At 43.5% G+C, this 12,221-nt stretch overlaps 1 protein-coding gene across 2 annotated transcripts; it reads right to left on the reverse strand.

Moving 5' to 3' along the window:
• Window positions 1–3,039: 3,039 nt before the first annotated feature.
• COX6B1 (cytochrome c oxidase subunit 6B1) lies at window positions 3,040–10,265 on the reverse strand. 2 transcript variants are annotated; one of them, XM_019710680.3, is made up of 4 exons: window positions 10,119–10,265; window positions 8,399–8,515; window positions 6,970–7,070; window positions 3,040–3,222 (listed from the first exon to the last, which is right to left on the reverse strand). In XM_019710680.3, exons 2-4 carry the CDS (start codon window positions 8,502–8,504, stop codon window positions 3,169–3,171), a joined length of 261 nt encoding a protein of 86 aa, XP_019566239.1. In that variant the 5' UTR covers window positions 8,505–8,515; window positions 10,119–10,265; the 3' UTR covers window positions 3,040–3,168. The 2 variants fall into 2 exon arrangements, with proteins under 2 accessions (XP_019566239.1, XP_019566240.1); XM_019710681.2 differs by having other exon boundaries at window positions 10,040–10,192.
• Between the last annotated feature and the right edge of the window lie 1,956 nt (window positions 10,266–12,221).

The following is a 12,221-nucleotide window of genomic DNA, read 5'->3' on the forward strand; positions in this document are numbered from 1 at the left end:
GCCATTGATACAAGCCTTAGGTTCATCAGGGGTTGCAAAATGCTGATATTCTTATTCTTTCTTTTCTTCGTTCATTATCTGGACTACCAGATATTTTTAAAAAGTAATATAAAACCCTATTATAAAGCTATATTCAATGAATACAATGAAATGAGGGTGTAATATATTCAAATTCACATTATCACAGTTTTACTGTCCAAATTCCTCATATTAAATCCCTTTCTACTTAATATGCCTTGGGAGGTTTCTGTTTCTTGCACTGAACCCTCTCCTACACAGACACATTAAAAGGAAACCCACAGCCACAGGAACTGACAGGGGGATTGAAATGTCAGTTTCCTTACTTGTAAAATAGAGGCCTAGTAACATATGGCTCATTGAGTTGTTGGAAGGCCTGAGATAAGTCAGGTAAAGGAATCAGCATGGTAGCTTTAGTTTTACAGCCTGCAGCTATACCCTAAGGAGCAGTGAGGTAGAGTCCTGTGTTCAACTGAAACAGGGAGATGGATGAGAAATGGTCTCGTAACAGTGTCCTGTAAGAGAGGGAGGTGGATGAGAGACTGCCTCATGGCAGCTTTTCGCAAGACTGCTTATCTCCTTTTGTTTCAGGAGGAATCATTAGTTGTTGTGCTAAGGTTCAGGTCAGACCACAGTTAAGTCTTGCCTATGTGGCTTATGTGGAGATGTGTAAGGTTGTCACGGTGCCATGGTGGAACAGCTCCCCATAGTATCACCTCACAGGTCATTTGCCAATGGCGAGAAGGGAAAACATCTTTCGAGGGGACACACAGCTAGTGGCTACTACCTTTCCTGGGATTAGACTTGACCACTACTAATGGGGTAACGTGACATCAGGTAGCTCCTAATGGGAAGCAATAAGATACACGCGGGAAGGGTTCTTGCCCAAAATACTTAACCTGCTTCTAATCAAGCAGTTCTTCTAATGAGTTAACTTCCAGTTTATAAGAGCTACAGAAAACAAGCTAAATGACACCGTGAGGAAACAAAAAGGTAAATCCAGAGTGGGGGATATTCTATAAGGCACCTGGCCTGGACTCGTGAAAAATCCTACCTTACAAGGGTGGGCAAATTGTGGGGGTGGCTATTCTAGAATTTTTAAAAAAGACTAGATACCTAAAAACCAAATACAGAAGTGAACCTTGATTGGATCCTAGTACAAAAAAGCAAACTAAACAACAAAATGGGCAATTTGGGAATTCGTTTTTCTTAGGAGTGGTAACTGTGTGAAGGAATGTCATTTTTCAGAGATGCATGCTTAAATATTTAGGAGAGAAGTGTCAAGATGTTTGGAAACTACTTTTAAATGGTGCAATAAAAAATAACATGTACACATAAACAAAGTAAATAGGACAATGTTCACAATTGTTAAACACAGGTGATGGGTGTTAAGGGCAATCATTGTACTATTTGTCCACTTTTTCTATGTGCCTGAACATTTTCATAATAAAAATCTGGAAGGCAGAATAATATATTTTCAATTTCCCCATGGAAATTACATTCTAGTGGTGGTGGTGAGGGGGGGCAATTATCAAGGATGAGTAAGTAAAATATAGGGAATATTAACGGTAAGTGCTTAAGAAACGAAAGGCGTGAAGCACTGCCAAGCGTGTGGGAGTTGAAATGGTAGGCTGATGGTCAGGAAAGGCCTGAGTTATGTTTGAAGAAGACTTGAATGCAGGGGCAGCGAGCTGTGTGGGTATCTGGTGGAAAAGCATCCAGACAGAGCAACAGCAAGTGCACACAGGCCTTGAGGTCGGAGCCAGGTTGATGCGTTGAACTTCTCAGTTCCCGTCACCCCGAAGAGGCCAGTGCAGTAGGTAGGGAGTGTGTGAGCACAGCGGTAGATCGGAAGAAACAAGAAAACCGTATCAAATCTTTCTCATGACAAGCACATAACAAATATGTATATATAAACACTTCTAGGCGTACGGGCTATCTGGAAAAATACGTTGGAAACTGCTAGGGCTGGCAGCCTCTGGGCAGAATTAGGTGACTGGAGTCAGGGGAAGTCCTGCATCTGGACTTTTCACTGATATTCTGTTTCATGTGAAATTTTCACTACGTTCAAGTTCTTGGCTATTTTCAACACAGGCCATAAGCTTCTACAGCCCCTATGCGTGCACAGAGGTCCCTTCCAGCCCCTCCTCTTCACAGGCAGCCGCTGCAGAGCCCTCCCTCAGGCGTTTTCCTCGGTACAAGACTCGTCACCCTGCGCGTTTGGTGATACTTCAGACAGTCATTTGAGTGGCCACAGCCTGGTGCTCTGCTGGTTACGCTGTCTCAGGAGCTCCCTGCTGACAAATGTGGTGGATAACATTCTGGGCTGTTATTGTGTGGCAATTCTTTTGGGGGTGTCGAGGAAGAACATTTCTTAACTCGGCCTACTTACATGACTTCCAGTACTCACCATGATCAAACGAAAGAGAAAGCCCAGAACATAGGGAGAAATACACACTGTGCAGAAGATTGCTTATTAGATGATATCAAGTATTTAAGTATTAAGATATTAAGAATAATTTCTTAGGTGTAATAATAGTGTGATTATTTTAAAAAACATGTCTCTCTAAGAGATACATATACTTATTTCATCATTCATATACTTATTTCTGGATAAAATATGATCTCTAGGATTTACTTTAAGATTACCTAGAGGGGGAGGGGAGTAATTAGAGATGAAACTGGTTGTTTATTGATAATTGCTGAAGCTAGGTGATGGGTACATGTGTTTTTATTACACTATTTTCATGTGACTCAAAAATTATGTAAGAAAAGTTCAAAGAATTGTACAGATAATTAAGGGAACATATAAATAAATATTAGCACATACAGGGGCTTGAGGCTATTTTGTATAAGTGCTTACTCTATGGTCTGGCACAGAGGACGTGGTCAAAGTTTGATAAAATAAAAAACAAAACAAAACAAAAAATAATCACTGAAGCCCCTCTTACTGGTCCAGGCACTATTTGCACCCTAGCTTCTTGCCCAGTCATCCAGCTTGTTTATACATACACTCTCTCACACCTTTCCAACATGTATTTATTAGTAGTTAAGCCATGATTCAGCATCCCAGGGCGGGATGTACCCAGGTCCCCCTTCACGTCCCCAGGAGCAGGACAGAGGACAGAAGAGAGGTGGGGTGGAGCCAGTTTAGATCTTCCCAGGAAATGTGCCTTCTGCCCGGCGGTCATCCCAGGTCGACACCTGCAGAAAGACAGTCAGTATTACTCGTTCTTTGTGGGTAAACCAGGTGGGTGGGCTTCTTTGTCTTCCTCACTTTGCCCACCTGCTCATTTCTTCAGTCAGTCAACAAGTAACTCCACTAGTTACACTGCTCCAGGGGCTGGGGAACCAGCAGTGACCCAGAAAGCCAAGAATCACTGTTCTGAATGAGCTGACATGAGCTGACCCACTGCAGGGGGTGGAGATGAGAGGGGGTGAGGTGAGGAAGGAATAACACGCAGAAAAATCCCAGGGTCAGTGCAGGGCTGTCGTGTGAGGTACAAGAGCTTAAAGACAGTGGCTACGTCCTGCTTCAGGAACTTCAGAGTCAACACTCAAAGATATTAGTCAAAATAGAGGAAATAAGGAATACTAGGCAGCTGTGAAAAAAGTAAGGCTCATCTGTGCTCCAGAAATAAATGGGTCTCCAAGACAGACAGTCAAGTTCAAAAAGGTGCCAAATGGAATAGAGTGCGATACTACTGTTGATCACAGATGTATGCGTAACATAACAAATGACAGAAAGGCCAATATCACAATGTTAACACTCTCCAGAAGTAACACTCTGCTCCCTGTGGGCCTTCCTACAGGCAGTTGGAAGCATATTCACTTTTACACACACACACACACACGCTATATAGTAGAGGCAGTGGATAAAAGCATGGAAAAGAGAGACTGTATCTGCTCCATCACTTCCTAGTTGTGTGACCTTGGACAAATTATTCAACCTTTCAAGGCCTCAGTTTCCAATTCTGTAAAATGAGGATACTAATAGTACCTACCTCATCTTATTTTTATAGCATGTTTGCCCTTATACAATATAAAGCGCTTACAACGTACTTGGCCTACACAGTAAGTGCCATGTATATGCCTATTTTATTTACACACACCCCGACATCACAAATACTCTGCACTTTTAATACAAACACACACACACACGGCCATCCTATATAGATTGTCCTGCAACTTGCTTTTCCCCACAAGTCTCAGAGCTCTTTCTATAGTCTGTCACGTAGATCAAGACAAACCTATCACCATGTACCTAACTTGGGTTGTTTCTGAATGTTCCCCACTGCAAACAACTGTGCAAAGGACATCCTTGTATATGAACATTTTTGTAGGATGTCTAGAGTATGATTTTTTCATTTTGAAAAATGTCACATCTAGAGTATATATTTTTTTCATTTTGAAAGATCCTGCCAAATTGACCTCAAAAGTGACCTCAGAACCACCAACAATTAGCACTATCAACGTTTATAATTCTTGCACCAGACTGAAAGGTAAAAACACACATATCTTTGTAGTTTTAAGCTGCATTTCCCTGGTGACCTGAGTGGAGATGAACATCTTCTCATGTCTGGGATTCATCTGGATTACCTCATCCTGGACTTGTACTGACTACAGTCTACAGTCTAAGTGTGAATTTCTCAGTCGCTGGGTTTATGTCTCCACTCCCTTTTAAATTAAAGAATCAGGTTGGTCTGGTCCTTTGGCAAATTACCCTTTGTCCAACAATCCCACTTCATGAAACTAAGGAAACCATTCAAATAGAGAGGAAAACATTTCCTGAAATGGAATTGTACACTCAAGTATCATTTAAAATAGTGAAAAAAGACTGAGTGGTGGCTCAGGCTCAGGTTAGAGCTCCGTGTTCCTAACTCCGAAGGCTGCCGGTTCGATTCCTACATGGGCCAGTGGGCTCTCAACCACAAGGTTTGATTCCTCGACTCCCGCAAGGGATGGTGGGCAGCGCCCCCTGCAACTAAGATTCAACATGGCACCTTGAGCTGAGCTGCCACTGAGCTCCGGATGGCTCAGTTGGTTGGAGTGCGTGCTCTCAACCACAAGGCTGCCGGTTCGACTCCCGCAAGGGATGGTGGGCTGCGCCCCCTGCAACTAGCAACGGCAACTGGACCTGGAGCTGAGCTGCGCCCTCCACAACTAAGACTGAAAGGACAACAACTTGAAGCTGAACAGCACCCTCCACAACTAAGATTGAAAGGACAACAACTTGACTTGGAAAAAAGTCCTGGAAGTACACACTGTTCCCCAATGAAGTCCTGCTCCCCTTCCCCAATAAAATCTTTAAAAAGTAAAAAAATAAAAGATAAAAATAAAACACTTATTTTTACTTCACCAAGTTTTTGAAATAAAAAGCCAGGACTACTGGGTCTAAAGGGGCTTGTGCAGAGTACATTTATATCCAGCTGTAACAGGGCAAACACAGCAGGCACCTGAGTGGAGGAACCACACAATCTGATGCTCCCCAGGTAAGGGCAGGCCTAGGTCCTAGAGACGGGGGTGCGGGCAGCACCGGGACTGGAAGCATGACCCTAGCACCCCATCCAGCACGCACCTAATGAGGTTGGAGGGAGGATGATAGGAGATCAAAACATTACGTTACCCAAGATCACCCAGGGACAAAGGGTAATCCTGGGAGCACACAGGGTTCTCAGACACTTGAGAGAGTGCGGCCAGAGAGGTGAGAGGAAAACCAAGTGAGCCGAGGAAGAGTGCCATTAAGGCAATTTGTTCTCAAGAAATGAGCCCCAAAGATGTACATCAAGGATGCTTAAAGTACTGAAAAATTAGGACATAATCTCAACCAAGAGGACCAGTTAAATAAAAGCATCGGTAAGTTATTAAAATGAAAAAGGCAGATATATATGCATTGTCATTTAAAAAAAAAAAAAGGGGGCTCCAAGACACATTGATGAGCCAAGCAAGTCATAGAACATAATATATAGTATGAACCATCCACACACAGAAAGGACCACAGGCTTATGTATGATAACTTTATATACAGAGAAAAAGACAGTTAACAGCAGTTACCTCAGGGGAGGGGGATTGGGGAACAGAAGTGGGTTTCTACTTTTTATTTGACTGTACTGCTCACATTTGTTGTTTTTTAAATGAGCACTATTACTTTTGCAATAGTATCATATTTTGACTCGAAGGCACATTATTTCCTTTTAACATCTCTGAAATTAGCATGCTTGTTACATTGATTTCCAGCATTTTAAAAAAAGATATGAACATCTCTCGATGTTTCTTGCAGTCAGTGGGGTCTTCGATTTAATGAAACAGAATAATATTAAACATAAATTCTTTATTTAAAAAAAGAGGATATGGCAGAGAGTATTAAATAGTGACAAAAGGTCTGGTCAAATCAGGGCTAAAAGGACTGCCCTATTGCATATTTTTTAGAGATGCATACTGAAGTAGGTTAGGGGTGAAATGACATGTCTGGGATTTGCTTCAGAATACTTCAACAAAGGACAGAAGAAAAAGAAAAGAGATAGATGAAGGAAATGTGGAAAAATCTTAACACTACTCAATTTTGGTAATAAGTATCACTTGGGGGTCACTTAATTATTCTCTCTACTTTTATGTATATTTGAAAATGTTCGTAAAGGACAGGACTGCACAGATGGTGAGCTCCCCAGGGACAGGGACCAGCACTGAGTACATATCTGTAGAGTACATGAGTGAGATGGATCTAGCAAGAAGACAGCCCTGGTCTCTTTGGCTGAGAGCCCTGAATAGTTGAGAGTATCAGTGAAAGAAGGAAAGGAAAGCAATTCTAAGAAGAAAAGGTCAAGTCCCATGGACAGTGTGATGCCCTGTCCTCCTTCTGCCTCTCACAGATCAGCTCCCACCAAGTCACCACACTCTCCTTTCCTAAGACCCTGCCCCAGCATCCCAAGGGCCCTACTAGGAGTCACGTACCCACGATATGGGGCACAGGGACTTGTACACACGCCGGTACCATTCGCACACGGAGACATCACCCCCTTTAGCAGTCATTGCCTTCTCACAGCGGTGGAAGTCTGTGAAAAAAGAGGTTCCGGGTCAGCCTAGACAAAGGGCTAGAACACATCTTTGAACAGAACTCACAGAAATACTTTTTACCTCACAACCAGTTCTACACAGACACACACACATTTCACAAAGAACGCACATGCTTACAAGAGTACTAAAAAGGGCTAGATAAACCTCATTAAATTGACTTTGCAATCCCTAGAGAACTGCTCTTCAACTTGGAAACTCAGGGGTCAGGACTGATGGGACAACATGAGGGGCATTATGGAAACGCAGAATCAGGGCAAGGGAAGGGGAAGATGGTCTTAATGCTAAGATGCTGGAGTCTGACAGAGGAAGATAAGAGGGGGATAATCTGGTTTTGAAAAGCAGGCAATAAATTAAAAAAAAAAAAATTACTCCAGGTATTCCAGTCCGGGGCACATTCCCTAGAGAGAAAAGCATTCTCATGGACATCAAATTCCATCTATAAGAACGTTTATAGCAGCATCAGTTGTAAGAGCCCCAAACTGGAAACTACTCAAGTGCCATAAATAAACTGTGGAAAACTGTACAGCAATGAAAATGAGCAAACTACGTATCACCACACAGATGAATATTCAAAACTGTTGAATTAAGAAATCCCAACATGGGGGGTGGGAGATGAGGGTAAGGTGGATCAAATATATGGTGATGGAAGGAGAACTGACTCTGGGTGGTGAACACACATGGGATTTATAGATGATGTAATACAGAATTGTACACCTGAAATCTATGTAATTTTATCAACAATTGTCACCCCAATAAATTTAAAAAATTTAAAAAAAAAGAAAAGAAATCCAAACACAAGAGAATATATACAGTATTTATAAAGTTCACAAAAAGGCAAACATAAAAATGGTGAGAAAACCAAAATGTGATTGCCTTATATTGATGTGGTTACATCTCTAGCGAAGAGAGGATGTTGTGTTCAGGAAAGGGCATGCAGTAGGCAGGGGAGTTCAGAGTCCTGGCAATATCCACTTTTCTATCCAGATTATAGTTACACAGGGGTTCACTTTAGAATTATTCATTTCACTGTACATTGGTTTTTGTACTTTCTGTATGTCATCTCACTCACGCACACACGCACACACAAATCTTTTTTTAAAAAAATCATCATAGGAACCAAAGTTTATAGCACTGGCCCACATCTTAAACATAGTTGGTAAGGGGCATGGGCCCTGTGAGGATGCCCAAAATAAAAGACAAAAGGCCTAGCATGCATGGGTCCCAATGAGGCAAGAGGTAAGTAAGCAACTACAGCTATGGGACCAGGGGAAGTTCTGTATTCCCCCCACCACCATGCTCTGCTTACCCAGGTAGTTCTGCCAACAGTTCCTGGTCTGATTCTGGTTGGGGAAGCGGCTGTCAAAAGGGGCAGTCTGGTAATTCCTGATTTTGGTCTTGATGTCTTCTGCCATCTTGCTGACTCCTGGAGGCAAAGAGAAAGGGTGTTGACAGAGGTTTTAGGGGAACTGAGCCTGGGCATGTCAACCCACCCAGGACCAAGGGGGGCCCCAGACACAGATGGGCTGGATATGAATAAGCTGCCACCCCCTCCCTCTCAATGTACATGCACAGACGTGAAGGACAGGGCAAATCATAAATCTAAATGTGGAAATCACAGCAAGGTTTGTTTGGAGGAAGGGTGGTCAACTCCTTGGTAAAATCAGGCCTTATCTGTCACAAAATAACACTAGCTAACACTCATTCAGTGCTGACTACAGGTCAGGTGCTGTTCTATTCGCTTTAATTCTACAGCCACTCTAAAAGGTAGAAACTATTTCTAACAGGGTTCCACAAAGGACAGGGTGTCCAAATGACGTCTCAAGGTCACACAGCATACAAGTGGTGGAGCTGCACTCAATCATCGACATAACCTACAATGCACAGGTTCTTAATGTCTTTGGTGCCATTCGCTCTTCAGGGGACTAATGACCCCTTTTCTTGGAATATGTTTAAGTACATTAAAAAATTGCACATGCTCACAAAGAAAACCAGTTTTATGTAGCTGAGGATTCATTAACTACCACAATTTTGAAGTAATCATGAGTGACAATATTTTGTGACATCTGCAACCATAATGTGATTGACGTAAGATGAACTGTGATTCTGACAAAGTCAACAGATGCTGCTAATACTGAGGTTGTTGCCTCCATACCTAACTGAAGGAAATGCTACATTTCACTTAGAGATTAGTAAAAATACAGATGTAATTTCCCCCCCATTTGAGTACCAGCACCCCTTGAACTCTATTGATGCTATGGACCCAGGGTTAAAAACCTCTGTTCTAAAGTCTATTATGAGATGACACTAAGTTTTCACCCTGGAATCTGAGAGAAAGATTCCCTCAGATTCTTTCTCTATTCCAGAGAAGTCGTGGGTTTACATAGAGGCGCGCAAGCCAGTGTTCAATTCAAGCGATCCAAGGCAATCGTGGGGGAGCTGACGCAGCAGGGTAGACCTGGCGGTGGGGAGGGGGGATGTAGAACACCAGCTGCTGGGACACAGACGTGGTCGGAACAGTAGTTTGGGGCGAGATCTCGACCCATGATCTGTGCATGAGGGTGGATGGGTGATGACATTGCGGCCCCACCATCTCCAAGGGGAAGAGGAGGGGCCAAACACCTGGGAGCTAGGTTGCGGCCCAGGAAAGCCGCGGGGGACCACGTCTGCGGCCGAGTGATTAAGAGCATTGCAGCCCAGACAACTGAGTGCAAATCCTGGGCGTTCGCTAAGTATCTTAACATCTCTGAGCCTCAGTTGCCTCAGTGTCAAAAAGGACAATCACAGGCCCTACCTCATAGCGCTGGAGGGAGGACTAAATTAATTAATACAAGTCGCTTGGAATGTTACCGGACATTAAGGAAGAACTAAATGATCCTCTGCTATAACTACTAACACAACAGGACCCCAGGGCCCCGGGAGGCCGAACACCTGCGGCCGGAAACCTCACCTCGTTCTCGAGGAAGCTAACGTCCGGTTCCTCGGTCCCCCAGGATGGAGTCCCGGGTTCCCGAGTCCTCGACACTCACCTAAACAAACCCCTGAAGCGGCTCCCGGCTCAATGTGACCCTCAGCAAAGACGGTTCCCTTTGACCGGAAGCGGAATTAAGACGGGCCGGAAGCCGGGCGAGTTAGGCTATAGAGGAGTCTTCCACGCGGCTAGAGCGCCTACGGGGAGGCGGTCCCTGAAGCCATTAGGGCCACGCCCATTCATGCGAACTCCGATCTTCTATTGGGCTGAATGCCTGTTCATCATCACTTCAGGCCCAATCATGAGCTTGCATAGCACTTAAAAATGCTCCGAGCTGGGGCTTGGGAAGCCGCCTAGTTACAGGCTCTCATTGTCTCGCTGGCTTTACCGGGAAGGAGGAGTTCTGATTGCTGGGGCTGGCTGAAGACTGGGCCTGGGGAAAAAATCCAAGTGAAAGTACTCTTATTCGTGCAAGAATTATTTATTGAACACTTAACCTGTGTCAGGTACTTCTGTAAGGGTGGGGGATGCATCGTTGAATAAAAGGCAAAATCCGTAACCCCATGATTATTATGGGGTCAGTTGTTAGGGTATTGAAAAAGAACAACTCTTTCTTCCAGGGTCATTTGTCACGTTAAGGGGATTGCCTAGATTCCACCTCCAAACCTCAGAAGGTATAAATGAATAGATTTGGATGGCTGAGGGCTCAGGAACCAGTCCTGCATCACAGAGAGGTAGGTTAAGAGTTAAAACTTGGTTCTGTGAAGGGAAGGGTCTGGCAGAAATGGTCCATCTGAAACATGGCAACTCTATTCTTCTGGACAGAGTTCTCGTTCACACCTATCTTTCTCTTTCACCCCATAGCTGATCTATCAGGAAATGTCAGCTGTCTTTAAAAATATACCCGATGGGGTGGCTGATTAGTTCAGTCGGTTGGAGCGGCATGCTCTTGACTGCAGGGTTGCCAGTTGGAGCCCCACGTAGACCACTGTGAGCTGCGCCCTCCACAACTAGATTGAAACAACTACTTGACTTGGAGCTGATGGGTCTTGGAAAAACACACTTAATAAATAAAAAGTATTATTTATATATATATATATATATATATATATATATATATATATATATATATGTATGTATCTCCAGAATGTTCTGCTACATCTGGTTCAAGCCACCAGTACCTCGAGGCTGGACTATTACAGTAGTCCACTGCCCTTCACAATCAGTCCACTCAGTCAGAGGGACACAGTTAACACCTCAGTCAGATCACTTCCCTTCCTCAACCTAGAACCCCACCCTCATGTCTTGTCTGACTCTTTTAGTCTAAAGTGAAAGCCGTTACAAATGACCTACAGAGTTGGGCCCCCTTTAAACCCTCATCTCTGTAAAAACCGATAAAACGAAACCTTATTCAAGAGGTTTAGAGTTGGGAAGGGAGAGCTCTCAAAGCATGCACCATTCACTGCAGCCTACCAGCAGTGAAATAACGAAGGTAATTATTTTAATAACCAACCAGCAGGAAAAACGAAGGTAATTATTTTAATAAGGTCTGTTTGTATAAAATTCTCTGGGTCTCAGCTTCTTGTCGGTGATGATAAGAATGTTGCTTTTCTTCTGGTTCAAGGGAGGACATTTTTCACATGGGAATTTCATCTTCTTTAAAAAAAAAAGAAAAGATCTTTCCCTATCTCAGCAACAACACACTAATCACCGTTTGTGGCCAATGAGAAACCACCACAACCCCAAACTCTTGTACTCCAATGAACTTTTGTTCAAAACAACCCTCCTCAATTTCCTCCTAATAAAAGCTGACCTTTCCTTTGTCTCTTTGGACTTGCCTGTAGCTTGCTACAGTTTGCCTGTCCTGAATTGCAATTCCTCTGCTATTCTCAAATAAACTCATCTTTTGATCTTGCCTCAGTTTACCTCTTTGTTTAGGTCAAAATCTCTAGCCCTCTTCTCTTTACTCCCACTGTTGCAACTTGGGAGCTGGCCTCTTAAAAGATCCTTAAACAGAAGCAGAAGGCTGCTTCTCCCAAGGGCCTTTGCACTTGCTGTTCCCCTGGCCTGAAATGTTCTTCCCACAGCTCCTTTTCTCCCTCACCTCCTTCAGTTTTCAGTTTTGTTTTCTTTTTCCTTCTACTGCCTCCCCCGCTCCCAC

This window comes from Rhinolophus sinicus, chromosome 8 (assembly GCF_057876585.1).
Source record: "Rhinolophus sinicus isolate RSI-liver-muscle chromosome 8, RSI-T2T, whole genome shotgun sequence".
In the NCBI taxonomy this organism is placed as follows: domain Eukaryota; kingdom Metazoa; phylum Chordata; class Mammalia; order Chiroptera; family Rhinolophidae; genus Rhinolophus; species Rhinolophus sinicus.

Excerpts from the sequence above, each read along its gene's own strand:
- COX6B1 (XM_019710680.3), bottom strand. The coding sequence starts at position 8,504 with ATGGCAGAAGACATCAAGACCAAAATCAGGAATTACCAGACTGCCCCT. Across the intron at positions 7,071-8,398 it reads CTGTTGGCAGAACTACCTGG|ACTTCCACCGCTGTGAGAAG; the intron begins GTAAGCAGAGCA and ends CTTTTTTCACAG. Across the intron at positions 3,223-6,969 it reads CCCTGTGCCCCATATCGTGG|GTGTCGACCTGGGATGACCG; the intron begins GTACGTGACTCC and ends GTCTTTCTGCAG.